This window comes from Protopterus annectens, chromosome 4.part0, assembly GCF_019279795.1.
Source record: "Protopterus annectens isolate FY-2018-M chromosome 4.part0, PAN1.0, whole genome shotgun sequence".
NCBI lineage: Eukaryota > Metazoa > Chordata > Ceratodontiformes > Protopteridae > Protopterus > Protopterus annectens.
The window spans coordinates 564,810,194-564,824,026 of NC_056733.1; the positions used below are offsets into that span (position 1 = coordinate 564,810,194).

The following is a 13,833-nucleotide window of genomic DNA, read 5'->3' on the forward strand; positions in this document are numbered from 1 at the left end:
AAGCCTACAGAAAACGGTCCCAATGATTTCCCTCTGCCTACACCAAGCACTTATCTTTTGGCAGCACCCATAGGGGGAAAAGTAGCACTTTTTGCTCAAAATTGGCAGTTAATAACCCAGGACAAGTGGGTACTAAGCATAGTATCACAGGGATACAGATTCCATTTCCACACTCTGCCAATGGCAAATGGTTGGCCATATCTGCCAAAAAAATCAATGGGCAGAGGCACAGAAACAGGTAATGTCCCTCATGGATGTGGGGGCCATTCAGCCAGTACCAGAACAGGAAAAACGACAAGATTTTTGCTCAAGACTGCTCTTGGTACCCAGAAAGGACAAGGCCTGGCGGCCAATACTGGATTTATCAATTCTGAACACATACCTGGACATTTCAAAATTCAAAATGCTGATTTTGCAGCAGCTTCTGCCCATGCTGGGCAAGGATGCATGGCTGTTGACATTAGACCTAAAAGAGGCATACCTGCATGTCCCAGTAAGACAATCATGCAGAAGATACCTCAGATTCAAGGCTGGCTTAATGCATTACCAATTCTCTGCACTGCCCTTTGGCTTATCTACTGTGCCCAGGGTCTTTACAAAGTGCCTGGTACCAGTAATTGAATTTTGCAGACAAAGAAGTATACAAATATATCTTTACTTGGACGGCTGTCTCATTCATGCAGAGAACAAGGACATTCTTCTTCAACACCTGGCATTTGTGAAAAGGCTTCTAACATACCTAGGGTACACAATAAATGAAAAGAAATCACAACTGGTACCCTCTCAAAAGATAACATTCCTGGCTGCAAGCTTGAATACAACTGCCCAGATGGCTTACCTCACGCCAGACAAACAAAGGCAACTGACTATTTACTTCAAACTGATGGCAACAAAAACCCAGTTATCTGCAAGACAAATTCTGCAGGCTCTGGGCTTCATGGCATCCTGCATCCTACTGATTCCATATGCAAGACTGCATATGAGGAAACTACAATGGTACCTAAAAAGTTCATGGAGTCAACATTCTCACAGTCTGGAAGCAATGATTTCTCTCATTCCCTGCCTACAACAGGAGTTTCTATGGTAGGCAAAGGCATGTCACCAAAACATGGGACGGGCCTTCACTCTACCCCCTGCCAGCCAAACCTTAACAACAGACTCATCAGATTATGCCTGGGGGGCCCACATGGCAGGAAGATGCATTCAGGGCATAATGACCCCAAAACAAATGCATCTGCATATCAACCAGAAAGAGATGCTAGCTGTTCAAAATGCCCTAACAGCCTTCAAGGACTTACTTCATCCAGAACTACTGATAAAGACAGATAACACCACAGTCATGTGGTATGTAAACAAGCAAGGGGGCACACACTCATACCCCCTTTGCAGATAAGCCATGGCACTGTGGGACACAGCTTTGACCTACCAAATACATATTCAAGCTCAATTCCTGCCAGGAAAGTAAAATACTCTGGCAGACGATTTAAGCAGAAACCTAATGGATCCTCATGAGTGGAAACTAAATCCACAAGTCTTCAGCATGATAACAGAGAAATGGGGGAGCCCAGACATAGATTTGTTTGCCTCCCCTCAAAATTATCAATTGAAAAGATTCTGCACAAGGACTTATCACAGACAAGCATGGAAAGTGGATGCCCTATCCTTTATCTTTCAGTTGGAAAAACCTATCAGTTTACGCCTTTCTTCCACTACCTCTTCTCCCCAAAGTCCTCCTAAAAGTCAGACAAGAGAAACCAAAGATGATACTAATTGCCCCGGACTGGCCCTGCCAATACTGGTACCCAATCCTAAGGAACTTGTCTCAATACCCAGCTTGGACCTTTCCTCAAAGACCTCAACTACTATCCCAGCAAAACAATCAGATCCTGCACAATCAGCTAAAGACACTGAACCTGGCAGCATGGCTGATCATGTAGTTATACAAACAATACCTCTCAGTAAAACTGTGATGGATGTCATTTTGAAAGCCAGAAGGCCTAGTACTAGAAAATCTTATGCTGACAAATGGAAGAGATTCTGTGCTTGGAACCAAATATTCCTCAGATATTACAATACTTAACTGAGATGCTTGACAAAGGCCTATCTTTCTCATCAATTAAAATCCATGTCTCTACCATTTCGGCTCATTACAATACAGAGCCACCAATCTTTTCTCATCCTTTACTAAAGCAGTATCTTAGAGGAGCCAAAAATGTAAGGCCTCCTAGAAGATCACCATTACCTGCATGGGACCTCAATTATGTGTTGGAAAAGCTCACCCTGCCTCCATTTGAACCAGCTGCTACCGCTGATATAAAGTTCTTATCATGGAAAACAGCTCTGCTACTAGCAATTACTTCACCAAGAAGAGTTTCAGAGCTACAGGCCCTCATGGCTGTAGAGCGTTTTATCATATTTTACCCAGACAAGGTGTCTCTGAGGACAAATCCTACATTTATGCCTAAGGTGGCTTCCAGTGTGGCTCTTAACCAAACAATTCATCTGCCAACTTTTTATCCAAATCCGCAGAACAAGGGGGAGAGAATTCTGCATTCCTTGGACGTACACAGACTGCTAAGATTCTACTTGAGCAGAACTAAAGCTCTTCAGAAAAAGTGAGCAATTACTAGTGACATATGCTACAGGATCTGAAGGAAAGGCTATTTCAAAGCAGACCGTTTCAAAGTGGAGAAGCCACTGCATCCGTTTTTGCTACTTACACCATGGTAATTCTGTGCCCAAGGGCATTAGGTCTCATTCCACCAGAGCTACAGCTACTTCAGCAGCCTTTCTCAGAGGAGTACCAACCAAATACATTCTAGAGGCTGCTACTTGGAGTTCTGTTCACACCTTCACAAACCATTATCATTTGCCTCTCTACTCTAAGTCCAGGGCAGGCTTTGCCACTGCAGTTCTGCAGGGCCCTTATAGCCGCACCTAATGCTGTTTAGCTCCAGCCTCCCAACCATAGCTTTGGGATTCTACCCAAATTTAATGACTGCAACAGTGTAACACGAAGAACATAGTACAGTTGTGTACACTTACCATAAATGTAGATGTTAGAGTGTATTCACTGTTGCAGTCCAGGTTACCCTCCTGCCATCCTCCTGTCATTCTGGAGTTTCTTTCCTTCTCTTTCTTCTACAACCTATGTGGTGTATTTGCTTGTAGATGAAGGTAAAATTTATATTGATGCATATGTGTATGTGTGTGTATATATATATATATATATATATATATATATATATATATATATATATATATATATATATATATATATTTATTTATTTATTTAGTTTTGCTACCTTTTGGGGGGCACCTGACATCGGGGGCAAGAAAAACTAAAGAAAATGGCGTCGGCTGCATGTTTTATACCCCTGACGACCTGACGTCATGGAAGAGGAGACAGCAACCGACGCAGGACCCAAGTCTTTGGAATTCAGGACGACTGTGGGCAACCTGCCAGCAGATTACCCAAATGTAATGACTGCAACAGTGAATATACTCGAACATCTACATTTATGGTAAGTGTACATAACTGTACTTTTCCTGTAACATTATTTGACTTATTTGTAAGTAGGAAGAATTTGTTACTAGAACGGAAGTCCCTTGCCGGACAGTAGGACACTAATACGTTTTGTAGTGCAGGACATTTTTCTGGAGATTGTATGCTGTAGTTGGTTGTGAATATGTTGGGTAGTTGTGCAGCTCAAGTCAGTTTAGTTTAGACAGATTTTATTGTAGCAGGAGGCAAGTTTCCTTTTTTGAGTATTGTTTAAATTTGTTGGCATAGGAGTGCCGTATAAGAGAGTTGGGAGTAAGAAGGTGGTGGTTAGAGATTTTCTTGCAGTATCTGTAAGGAATCCATTGAGCCTATAAAGGGAGCTTAGTTTCTGATGTATCAATTTAATGGTATGCAGTATATGCTGGTCATATTTAAGACAGTCTATTATAATGCCTAAAAGTGTACTGTGAGTTACAGTTTCAATGACAGTATTATTTGCTGACTTTATGGTGAAAGATTGTTTTTGATATTGGCAACTTTTTGTGGTAAAGGGCATTAACTTAGTTTTCTTGAGGTTGAATAGGAGGTTTGATTATTTGAGCCAGGTTTCTACAGAGAAATATTTTTGGGTAATGTCTTGGAGCTTGTTTATTGTTGAGGCTGCACATATCAATGTTGAGTCATCTGCATAATGAACTAAACTAACATTTTAACATTAAGCAGAATATCAGGGGCAAAAGAAAAGTGGAGTAATTTAACTGATTGCTAGATGGGATCCAGTAGTGTTAATAAAGGAAAGGAAGGTAATGGTAGATTTGTGATAGTAAGGTGTTATTGGCAGGTGAGGTAGGTTATGCTGGCATGTATTTAAATTCCACCTAAAACTGTATGGAGTGCTTTGGAGAATTTTGAAAGAAATAACTAGCTTTCATTAAGGAATGTTATTTATGGATGGGGATTAGAACACTGTTTGCAATAGTGAGAAACAAAGAAGGGAAAATATTACAAAAGACTGTAGAGTTCTAAATAAATATATGAGAATGTTTGGTATGGAAAATGTGAATTCAGTAGTAAGATCTCAAAATTTACAGATTAATCCCCAAGGTGCAAGAACTGGAGTAGACTGGATAGAAGTATTTTGGGAGCATGTGTATTTAATTGAAAGCTTTGATGGACTGCACCTGTCGCCCTTGGTATTCCGGATACTGGCAAAGGCTCTTGCCACCCCTATAGTGCCTTTTTTAGGCAAGGTTCAAATGACAAATTCACCACCGTAACAGGTACAAGCAAGCAAAATCTGAGGGTAATGCTACTCCATGCTAGAAGTCTAAACCTCAAAATGCACTCACTCGAGGCACTCCTTAAAATGGAGAATATCGATATTTGTGCAGTAACTGAGACCTGGTTCAAGGCTCCAGAGAGCACCCCTGCAATACCAGGCTACAACTCTTACCACACTTTTCTGCCACCAAATCAGGACCAAAACACTAAAGGTGGAGGAGTGTCCATATTCACCAAGGATATTTACAACACCAGGCTAGTTGTTCAACACAGTGCATCTTAAATTCTCCAGGTGCAACTAACACTAGGTAAGACTGTAGTCCAAATTGTAGCTTGCTACAGATCCCCCACCATGCCCCAAGATTCTCATTACACCTTTCTAAACATACTGGAAAATATTAAGATACAACCAAACACCCTAATACTGGGTGATTTCAACTACCCTGCCATTAACTGGGAAAACTACTCGTGTGTCAACACCTTTGCCCAACGGTTCTTGGAATTCATAAATTCCAATGCCCTGGATCAACTAATCCTTAGTCCCACCAGAGGCTCCAATATCCTAGACCTGGTCATTACCAACATGGGAAATCTATGCCCTACACCTGTGGTCACCCCCTCGTTGGTCAGGTCTGACCATAAGCTAGTCAACCTTGACATCCACATCCCACACCCACCCCCCAGTAAGGAAACCTCCATAAAAAAAACTTCTCCAAAGCCACAATCATGCTACTCAAGTCAGAAGTGACAGACTTCATGGCACCCATGCAGACAGGAACTGAAAGTTCAACTGCTGAATCCTACAGTAAGGCACTGTACGAGCACATCCACTCATGCATGAATCGTGCCATCCCCAATAGAACCAAGATGCTCTCCTCCAAGAAAAGGAAGCCAGTCTGGTGGTCCCTTGCCATAAACAAACTTTACAACAAAAGGAAGAAACTGTTGCAGAAAAGAGGGAAATCCCAGGATGCAAAAAACTCCCTTACCAGCCTCAGTAAGAAGCTGAGATCCCTCATAAAATCCTGCAAAGCTGGTTACGAAAATAAAATTGCCAAAGATTCCAAAGACAACCACAAGGCATTCTATAGCTATGTCAAAAATCTAAATGGCAATGCTCAGATCTGCAACAGAATGGTATTAAATATACTGATCCAGGGATATTGCCAATATCCTGGCAGATCGATTCAGTGCAAACTTCACCCCCCTCTCACCCCCTAAAGGGCCCATTTCAATACCGAAAGATTGCCAAATTCTGGTAATAACGGCTATACAGGTAAAAAACGCACTCTCCAAAGCTAAGAATACAGCATCCATGGGACCAGATGACATCCCAGGCTGTGTACTACATGAACTACAAAATGAAGTGGCACCTCACCAAAGTGTCATGTTTAATCATAGCCTCACCTCAGGCTTCATGCCCATTGAGTGGTGCACAGCTACAGTTATCCCACTCCACAAGGATCCACCTTAGATCCCTGCAACTACCGCCCCATTAGTCTGACGAGCCTGATCTGCAAGGCCATGGAATGTATTATCATGGAACTTATAATCAAAGACATTGGCAACCTTTAAACACTGGACCCCACGCAGTTTGGCTTCGTGAAAAGCCAATCTTGTCTCCTGAACCTGATTGACTTCTTCGAATCAGTCTTCAGAGTCGTGGACAAGGTTAAGGTGGTCCACACAGCCTATCTGGACCTCGCCAAGGCCTTTGACACCATCCCCCACTCTGGAATCCTAGATAAACTTGCTAAACTGGGCATTAATCCCTACATCACTCCATGGGATGCCAACTGGCTTACTGACAGAACCCACACTGTAAAAGTAGCCGACTCCAAATCTAGCTCCAGACAAGTGGAGTACCTCAGGGTTCAGTCCTGGGACCGCTCTTGTTTGGCATCTACTTCTCTGAAGTATAGGCCAACACTAAGGGACTCTGGCTAACAAAGTTCGCAGATGACTGCAAACTGGGAGCCGTTATTGAATCCCCAAATTATGTGGATATTCTACACTAGGGCCTTACAGAAACAGATGCTTGGTAGAAATGTATAGTTATCCCCTTTGGGAAAAAACATGTACCCGTTAATTACCACATAGGTGGCAGTACACTAAACACTGAAAGTGTGATAAGAGACTTAGGGACACAGGTGGACAGTGGTCTCACCTTCGATAACCACATCACCACAACAGTCAGGAAAACCTTCTATGTGGCACACCTCATCACTAAGGGCTTTTCATCCAGAAAAAAGGAGGTCATTGTCCCACTGTACTCATCCCTTATTAGACTCATTATAGAATACAATGCCCCGTTTAGTATGCAACTCTCAAGACATCTGCAACAGCTGGAAAGGCTACAGAAATACCTCGCTAAAAGAATCACAGGCCCAAAGCAGATGCCCTATGCTGACTGTCTAAAAAAAAAACTCCACCTATGCTCTGTCGCATATCGTCTACTCGGAGGTGATCTCTGCTTAACTTACAAGGCCATGTCAAACCCAGAGCTGTTGGACATGCTACAATTAAAGAAATCCCAATCCCTCAGAGACGCACGCTCCAGGGATCTAAACTTTGTCATCACAATGAACAAAACATGCTGGAGGTGATAGGTTTCTGACCCAGAGACTCCCCCGACTCTGGAATAGACTGTGCATACATGTCAAGCAGAGTGCCTCTTTGGCCCGTTTCAAAAGGAACCTTGATGATTGGATGGGAGATAGGAAATTCACCCCCCCGGAGATCACGTCAGTCACCCTGCTAGATGGGACCACGGAAGTAAATACTGTGGGAAGAAATAGCCAGGGGAATTGTTATGGCTAGGCTTGTAGAGGCCCTAGGGCCGATAGCCTAGTACCAACCTATAGCAACATAAATATAACACTAATAGTTGACTGCTGTGGGGTAATAAAATCATTATACGCTTTACAAGGAATCTTACTCTGTTGTGATTTGTTTTAACTTAAGTATAACTCAGTTTATTTACTTATTTATTTCCATATTGACCAACTGCTGCATTTATGTGCTGAAATCTGCTATTTACTAGAGAAAACAACAATCTACCACAAACTCTTTAATGTGCTAACAGTTGCACAAAGTCGCATGACATGGAATCAGGAAGCGTCTGGAAATAAGTTCAGCTTACAGTCAATACAAACACAAGTTTGCTATACTTAAGTATAATTCCACTATTTTATAGCCACAAAGGCCACGTTATGTAATGAGAGAAAATTACAGCAAAAAGAAATGGTAACAAAAAACTTTGCACATCATCTAATAGTGTACAATAAGTAAGAATATTTAAGATCCTGACACAAAGATGTCCACTAATTAATGCCCAGACCTGTTCCAGAATTGGTTATAGAATGCCTTCTTTTTTTTTTAGCTGACTGCTCAAACTGATTGCTAAGTGAAACAGGAAAAATCTAAGACTATTTTAGAACACATATGAGGCCCTATTCTGCAAACCTTCAGATTGCCCCAAGTATGGTGTAACACAATAGGCTTCATTACTCATTCTCACACATTCCATCCTACCTGGAATCTACCCACATTTCTTTCACAAACTTTCACCATTCACATCCTACTCTTAGCACCCTACCCCTATCCTCAGCTGGTAATACTGATATGTTTCCATCTCTTTCTTAGTGAAGTAAACCTTCATGTATTAACATGTAAGTGACTTTATTGCATCAAGCACATATTTTCAACTTCCACTTAGCATGGCAGGCATACCTTTATGGTATCTTTTAATTTTAGATTTTTGCAATGTTTTAATTATTTTCTATACATAATTTCTTCTGTACCATTGTAGTATTGTTACCGTTTGTATTTTTACAAGTTGTTTTCTAGTTCTATGTTTATACAACTGTAATTCTTGTTCTGCTGGGTTCCCCCTGAAAAAAAAATGGGCATCAACACAGTAGGGCTAACCCGGTAAATAAGTGAAGCTGGCCAATTGGCATGGCTATTAACATGGTTTTATATATATATATATATATATATATATATATATATATATATATATATATATTTTCGTATAGAGAGAAAGATTTGTAAATATTTTGTATGTAGTAGCTTGAGTAAAGTGATTATCTGCAAGACAAATTAAAACACTTGTGGGCAAGAAGCACTGCTAGTTCATTTGTTTTTAAGAACTACTTAAAGTGATACCACCATGTGTTCTTTCCATTGCAGAGCATGGATTCCGATCTTTCTGATGGACCAATCACAGTACAGGAATTTATGGAGGTCAAAAAGGCATTGCTGGCATCCGAATCAAAGGTTCAGCAACTCATGAAAGTCAACAACAGCCTAAGTGATGAACTGAGCCTAATGCAGAAGAAGGTATGCAGAAAACTACTCTTAATCATAAGCAGTACCAGTATATATTATCAGATAAAGAACGTCTTTTTTAATTTTTTTGTATGTATTTTGTTGGGGTTAAGTATATTAGTTCACTGTTGGTAGAGCACACACATAGATATTATAAGTGACATTTCAGGAAGATTTTAGTTTTTGAAACATTTTCAAGTTTCAAGATGGCTTCAGGTCATATTTATTTAGTTGTAATTGCTGTATTGGTGAATTTAGGAACAAATCACATCTGCAGCTGGAAAACTCTTTGTTTTGTCTTAAAAATTTGAATTATTAACATGGAGGGCATTATAGATGTACATTATCTTTTGCATATCTGTTTTTAAGTAAGTTTTAAAAACAAAGCACAGACCACCTAGATATCCATACTTTGCAGAGTTAATTGTAGTCAATTAAACTCGTAAGTATTGTTACATTGCACTGACTATAGAAAATGTGAACTGTTTACCTTGTAGAGAAAATATAGAATACCTAAGTTTTCTAAAGATTTGAATAGAAGAATGATGTCTTTCTGATATTTCATACCTCACAGTGTCACACACAGGATGATTCAAGAAGAAGAGCCTCTCTTGCTGTCATAAAATGCTCAAGCACTTTGGGTTCTTCCTACTTATAAACTGAAAATAACTTCTAATTCAGTGTGTAGCAATCAAAAATTAACAACTGCTTAATGCACATGCTGTTACTTTGTGGATTTAAACATTTGCATCTGTGGGGAATTTGATCGAATATTACAGCAGCTATCAGACTATAGACAGCTGACATTGCAGGACCATTGAGTAATAAAAGTGTAATGGAAGATGATGTAAAACGGTGAAAGGGAGAGAGGAAGAACTCAAGAATAGCTCTGCTAAATCACGTGTAAATATGCTGGGACTTTTCTTTTGAAGACTGTGGTGACAATATTCTAAATCATAAAACCTGAAGACAGAAAAAGCTACCGCTTCACATCTGAGCAAATTGCATGGTTATAGGCATTTTTTAATGACAGCAGTGTGCAGTGGAGAAGTTATAATCTCACTTTACAGACTGTCTTTAATTCTCTGCCTCACGTCAGGTAGCACACTGCAGCTAAAGCATTTCTGATGTGTAAGATGGCTATCTTTCTAACACAACAAATAGATAACCTTACAAGGTTTGAGTTGTATACTACAACAGAGAAGAAAATGTTCATTTGTAAATACACTTTTGAATTCTGTAATCTGAGTGTTCATTTCCATAATAAAGGATATATAAATTATGTCCTTCTGTAGCTTGTACATTTTTTATGACCTGTTTTAGTTGGCCCTTTTATGTTTTATTGCTGTTGTCTTGCTTTGCAAAGCATCTATGATTTGCTTCTGCCCACAGTACTTATGCTTTTGCTGCAGTTTGATATTACAGGTACAAATTAGCTAGAAAAGATTGTCCTACTTAGTTATTGCAGAACAAAAGCCATTAGGATTTAGCCAGCCTTATAGTGTATCTGTTTTATGCTTCTTCTTTTTAACTAAACTCACTTTTAGTTAAGTCTGTCATCTTCCTCAGAGATGCTTCCTTTGCAGATGTGTGTTGCAAAACATGTAGTAATTTAATTATGCTAAACTATTGCCTCTCAAAATATGACATTACAGTTTTAGGAAATGGAGCACATGTATATTTTCAATGACAGATTGCGGCATATATGTGTGTGTGTGTATGTGTGTGTGTGTGTATATATATATATATATATATATATATATATATATATATATATATATATATATATATGAATGTGTGTCTATGTATGTATGTATGTATATATATATATATATATATATATATATATATATATATATATATATTACAATAATTGTAAAGGTGGGAGTTTTTTAAGATTTGTTACAATACTAAAATAATTTCCAAGTAATTACTTTCATAATGATTAGTAATAAAAACTGGGAAAGGAAGTTTTTCAAAGACACTTTATTGAATTCTCATCATTGCTTGTGAGGCTTGCTTTAAACGCACTAGACAACTGCTAAACATTTCTTTCAGCTCCAAACGCTGCAGAGTGAGAATACCAGCCTCAGACGGCAGTACCCCACCAATATTTATCAGGTCCAGACTGGCTCTGAATACAATGACCCTTCCAACCCTTCTTCCCTAAAACGACGTCCATCAGCAAGGACTAGCAGACCCATGTCAATGTATGAGACTGGCTCAGGTCAGAAACCATACCTCCCACTGAGTGAGGTGTCATATCCAGAAGAAAGTCGAACAAGACTACAGCCCTTTCCACAGCAAGTAAGTATGACTGCGCATGCTTCTGCATATCTGTTTGTCTTGTTTTTTTCTTTCCACCTTTATGCAGAAAGTTTTATGATCACAGATGAGAATGTAAGTGTTGGATGTTGTGCTTTTTTTAGCTTATTGAAAATAAGGATTGCTATTACCAATGGGGTCTATATTAGGTAAATGAAAGTTTATCTAAACGAACACTGCAATGATCGAAAATCCCAGACCTCAAACTCACAATTGTGTGGGGGCTGTGCCCCCACACCCCCTGCTAAATATATATTCCAACTCCGAGATTGCACTACAGTGAGGAAAAGGCAAATATTCCAATTTTCACTGTGCCATGATTTTCCAAAAAACATATCGAGGTCCTGGATTTTCGATCATTGCAGCGTTCGTTTAGATAAACTTTTGTTCATCTAATATAGACCCTTACCAATGTATGTGCTTAGCAGATGTTCTGTGATCTGAATTATAGCCCAGGGCATATGTATTACCTGCTTTAAAAAGCTGGTTTTGTAACAAATTATTCGGAAAACTAATGATTAAGAGTAGATCTGAATGCAGAAATAATTTGGAAGAACTCCATTTGTTACCAAGCTTATATTGTTATCTGTTAACTGTTTGTTGACCAGGTGGGTTTATAGAGCAGAACATATTTTCAGTAGGGACATGGTGAAAAAAGTTCTCAAATATTTCACATAAAGCAAACAGGATATTACATTGTGTGGTTCTTATGTATACTAAGTTGGAAGGTGTGTTGGTATGAAAAGGCTGGAATTAAACCACTGTGGTATGTCTTATAAAATATATTAGGAGTTTGTGCTAATGAAATAATAGGATACTGTGTGTGTGTGTTAATAGAAAACATAAGTCAGCATAATATAATAAACTGTGCAACTAAATAAAAATAGTACCAACACATTTAAACCACAAAAGAGAGCACTTCAGCTTATATACACGTTAGTAAAATTGCTAACACTGGTTTAGAGTTAGAGCAATTTGCCAAGTTGTTCTAGGTAGCATAGAGGCAGGGATTAATTCATAGTCACATTATTTGGATCTTGATTAGATGTTTTAGTGTGTGCCGCTAAGAGGGGTAATAATAACTTAACATTTGCATGCTAATTAAAAATATGTTACGTTGGTGAGAATACTGATAGATTCTGGTAAGTATTTTATATTGGAGGTAAGAAGTTGTTAGGGGCTTTTTCACTATTTTTTAATGAAGATTTCCCTGTGTTAAGATGGTTTGCAAAGTGTAAGTTCCTTTCTTGGCTGTGCCAAGTGATGAGATTAGTAAGGTCAGAGCAAACATTCAAATACTATACTTTCATTCTGCCCAATCTAGAATGTGGGTCCTCAAGCCACTTGTTTGATCCAAACCAGCAGAATTAGTGCTGCAGCCTCAAGCCTGTTAAAATAAATCTTCCTTCCCATAATGCACCTGTGTGTCTCGTTACCTCATTTCTCATTTGCCAACTTTGCGACCAGCAGCACAATCTTGAGTGGATAAGTGCTGCACCTCTTTTGATAAATGTTTAACTTTCAGACAAAGTAGTTTTCTTTTTTTTCTTAAAGTTGATGTTCTTGATAGAGTTACATACATCTTGTGGTTTAAACTGCATTTCTTATTATTAGTGACTTTATCCGTCAGTTGAACTTTGGCCCCTTTTTTCAGCTTTGGCCAAGACCATATGATCAAACTTTTGGAACTTCGACATCGTAAAATAAATCCAAAAAAACAAAGAAAAAGCCTTCTCACCATTATTGCAGGACGGCAAGCCCCCCTGCACCCCCACCCCCCTTACTTAAATATTCCAACTCCGAGATCGCACTACAGCAAGGAAAAGGGAAATCTCCCATTCCGCTCTGTATGCAGATCTCCGTTCATAATGTCGAGATTCCGAAAGTTTGATCATATGATCTTGACCATTTAAAATTCCATCTTTTGGAATTTTGGCATTGTGAAGTGTTCCTATATATATATATATATATATATATATATATATATATATATATATATATATATACATATATATATATATATATATATACACACATATATATATATATACACACATATATATATATATATATATATATATATATATATATATATATATATATATGATTTATAGTGCTAGCTTTAGCTTTACTAGTAATTAGTTTCAATACAGCTCTGGTGATCCCTCCAGTGGACAGCATCTCTTTCTCCAAATGGAGGATTTGATCTGTCTTCAGGAGTGTTCTCTTCTGATCCATTGGAGGCTGGTATGGCTTTCCAGGTGTTGGGAAATATAATTTCTTTCACTGATGAAAGTGGATGCACAGGCTCCAATGGTCATGGTTTCACTCCATGGACCTTGTTCAGTTTCATCTTATTCTGGTCAGGCATCTATAGGTCAGAGTCACTC

General features: G+C 38.9%; 1 protein-coding gene across 7 annotated transcripts in view; it reads left to right on the forward strand.

Moving 5' to 3' along the window:
• Positions 1-13,833, forward strand: part of GIT2 (GIT ArfGAP 2) — a 1,410,467-nt gene that overhangs the window by 1,011,766 nt on the left and 384,868 nt on the right. For 6 of the 7 annotated variants that reach the window (XM_044068490.1, XM_044068492.1, XM_044068493.1 and 3 more), the window contains 2 exons: positions 8,981-9,130; positions 11,177-11,425. In XM_044068490.1, the coding sequence (XP_043924425.1) occupies positions 8,981-9,130; positions 11,177-11,425 (399 nt within the window). The remainder of the gene's footprint in view (positions 1-8,980; positions 9,131-11,176; positions 11,426-13,833) is intronic. The other variant, XM_044068497.1, reaches the window with a different exon arrangement.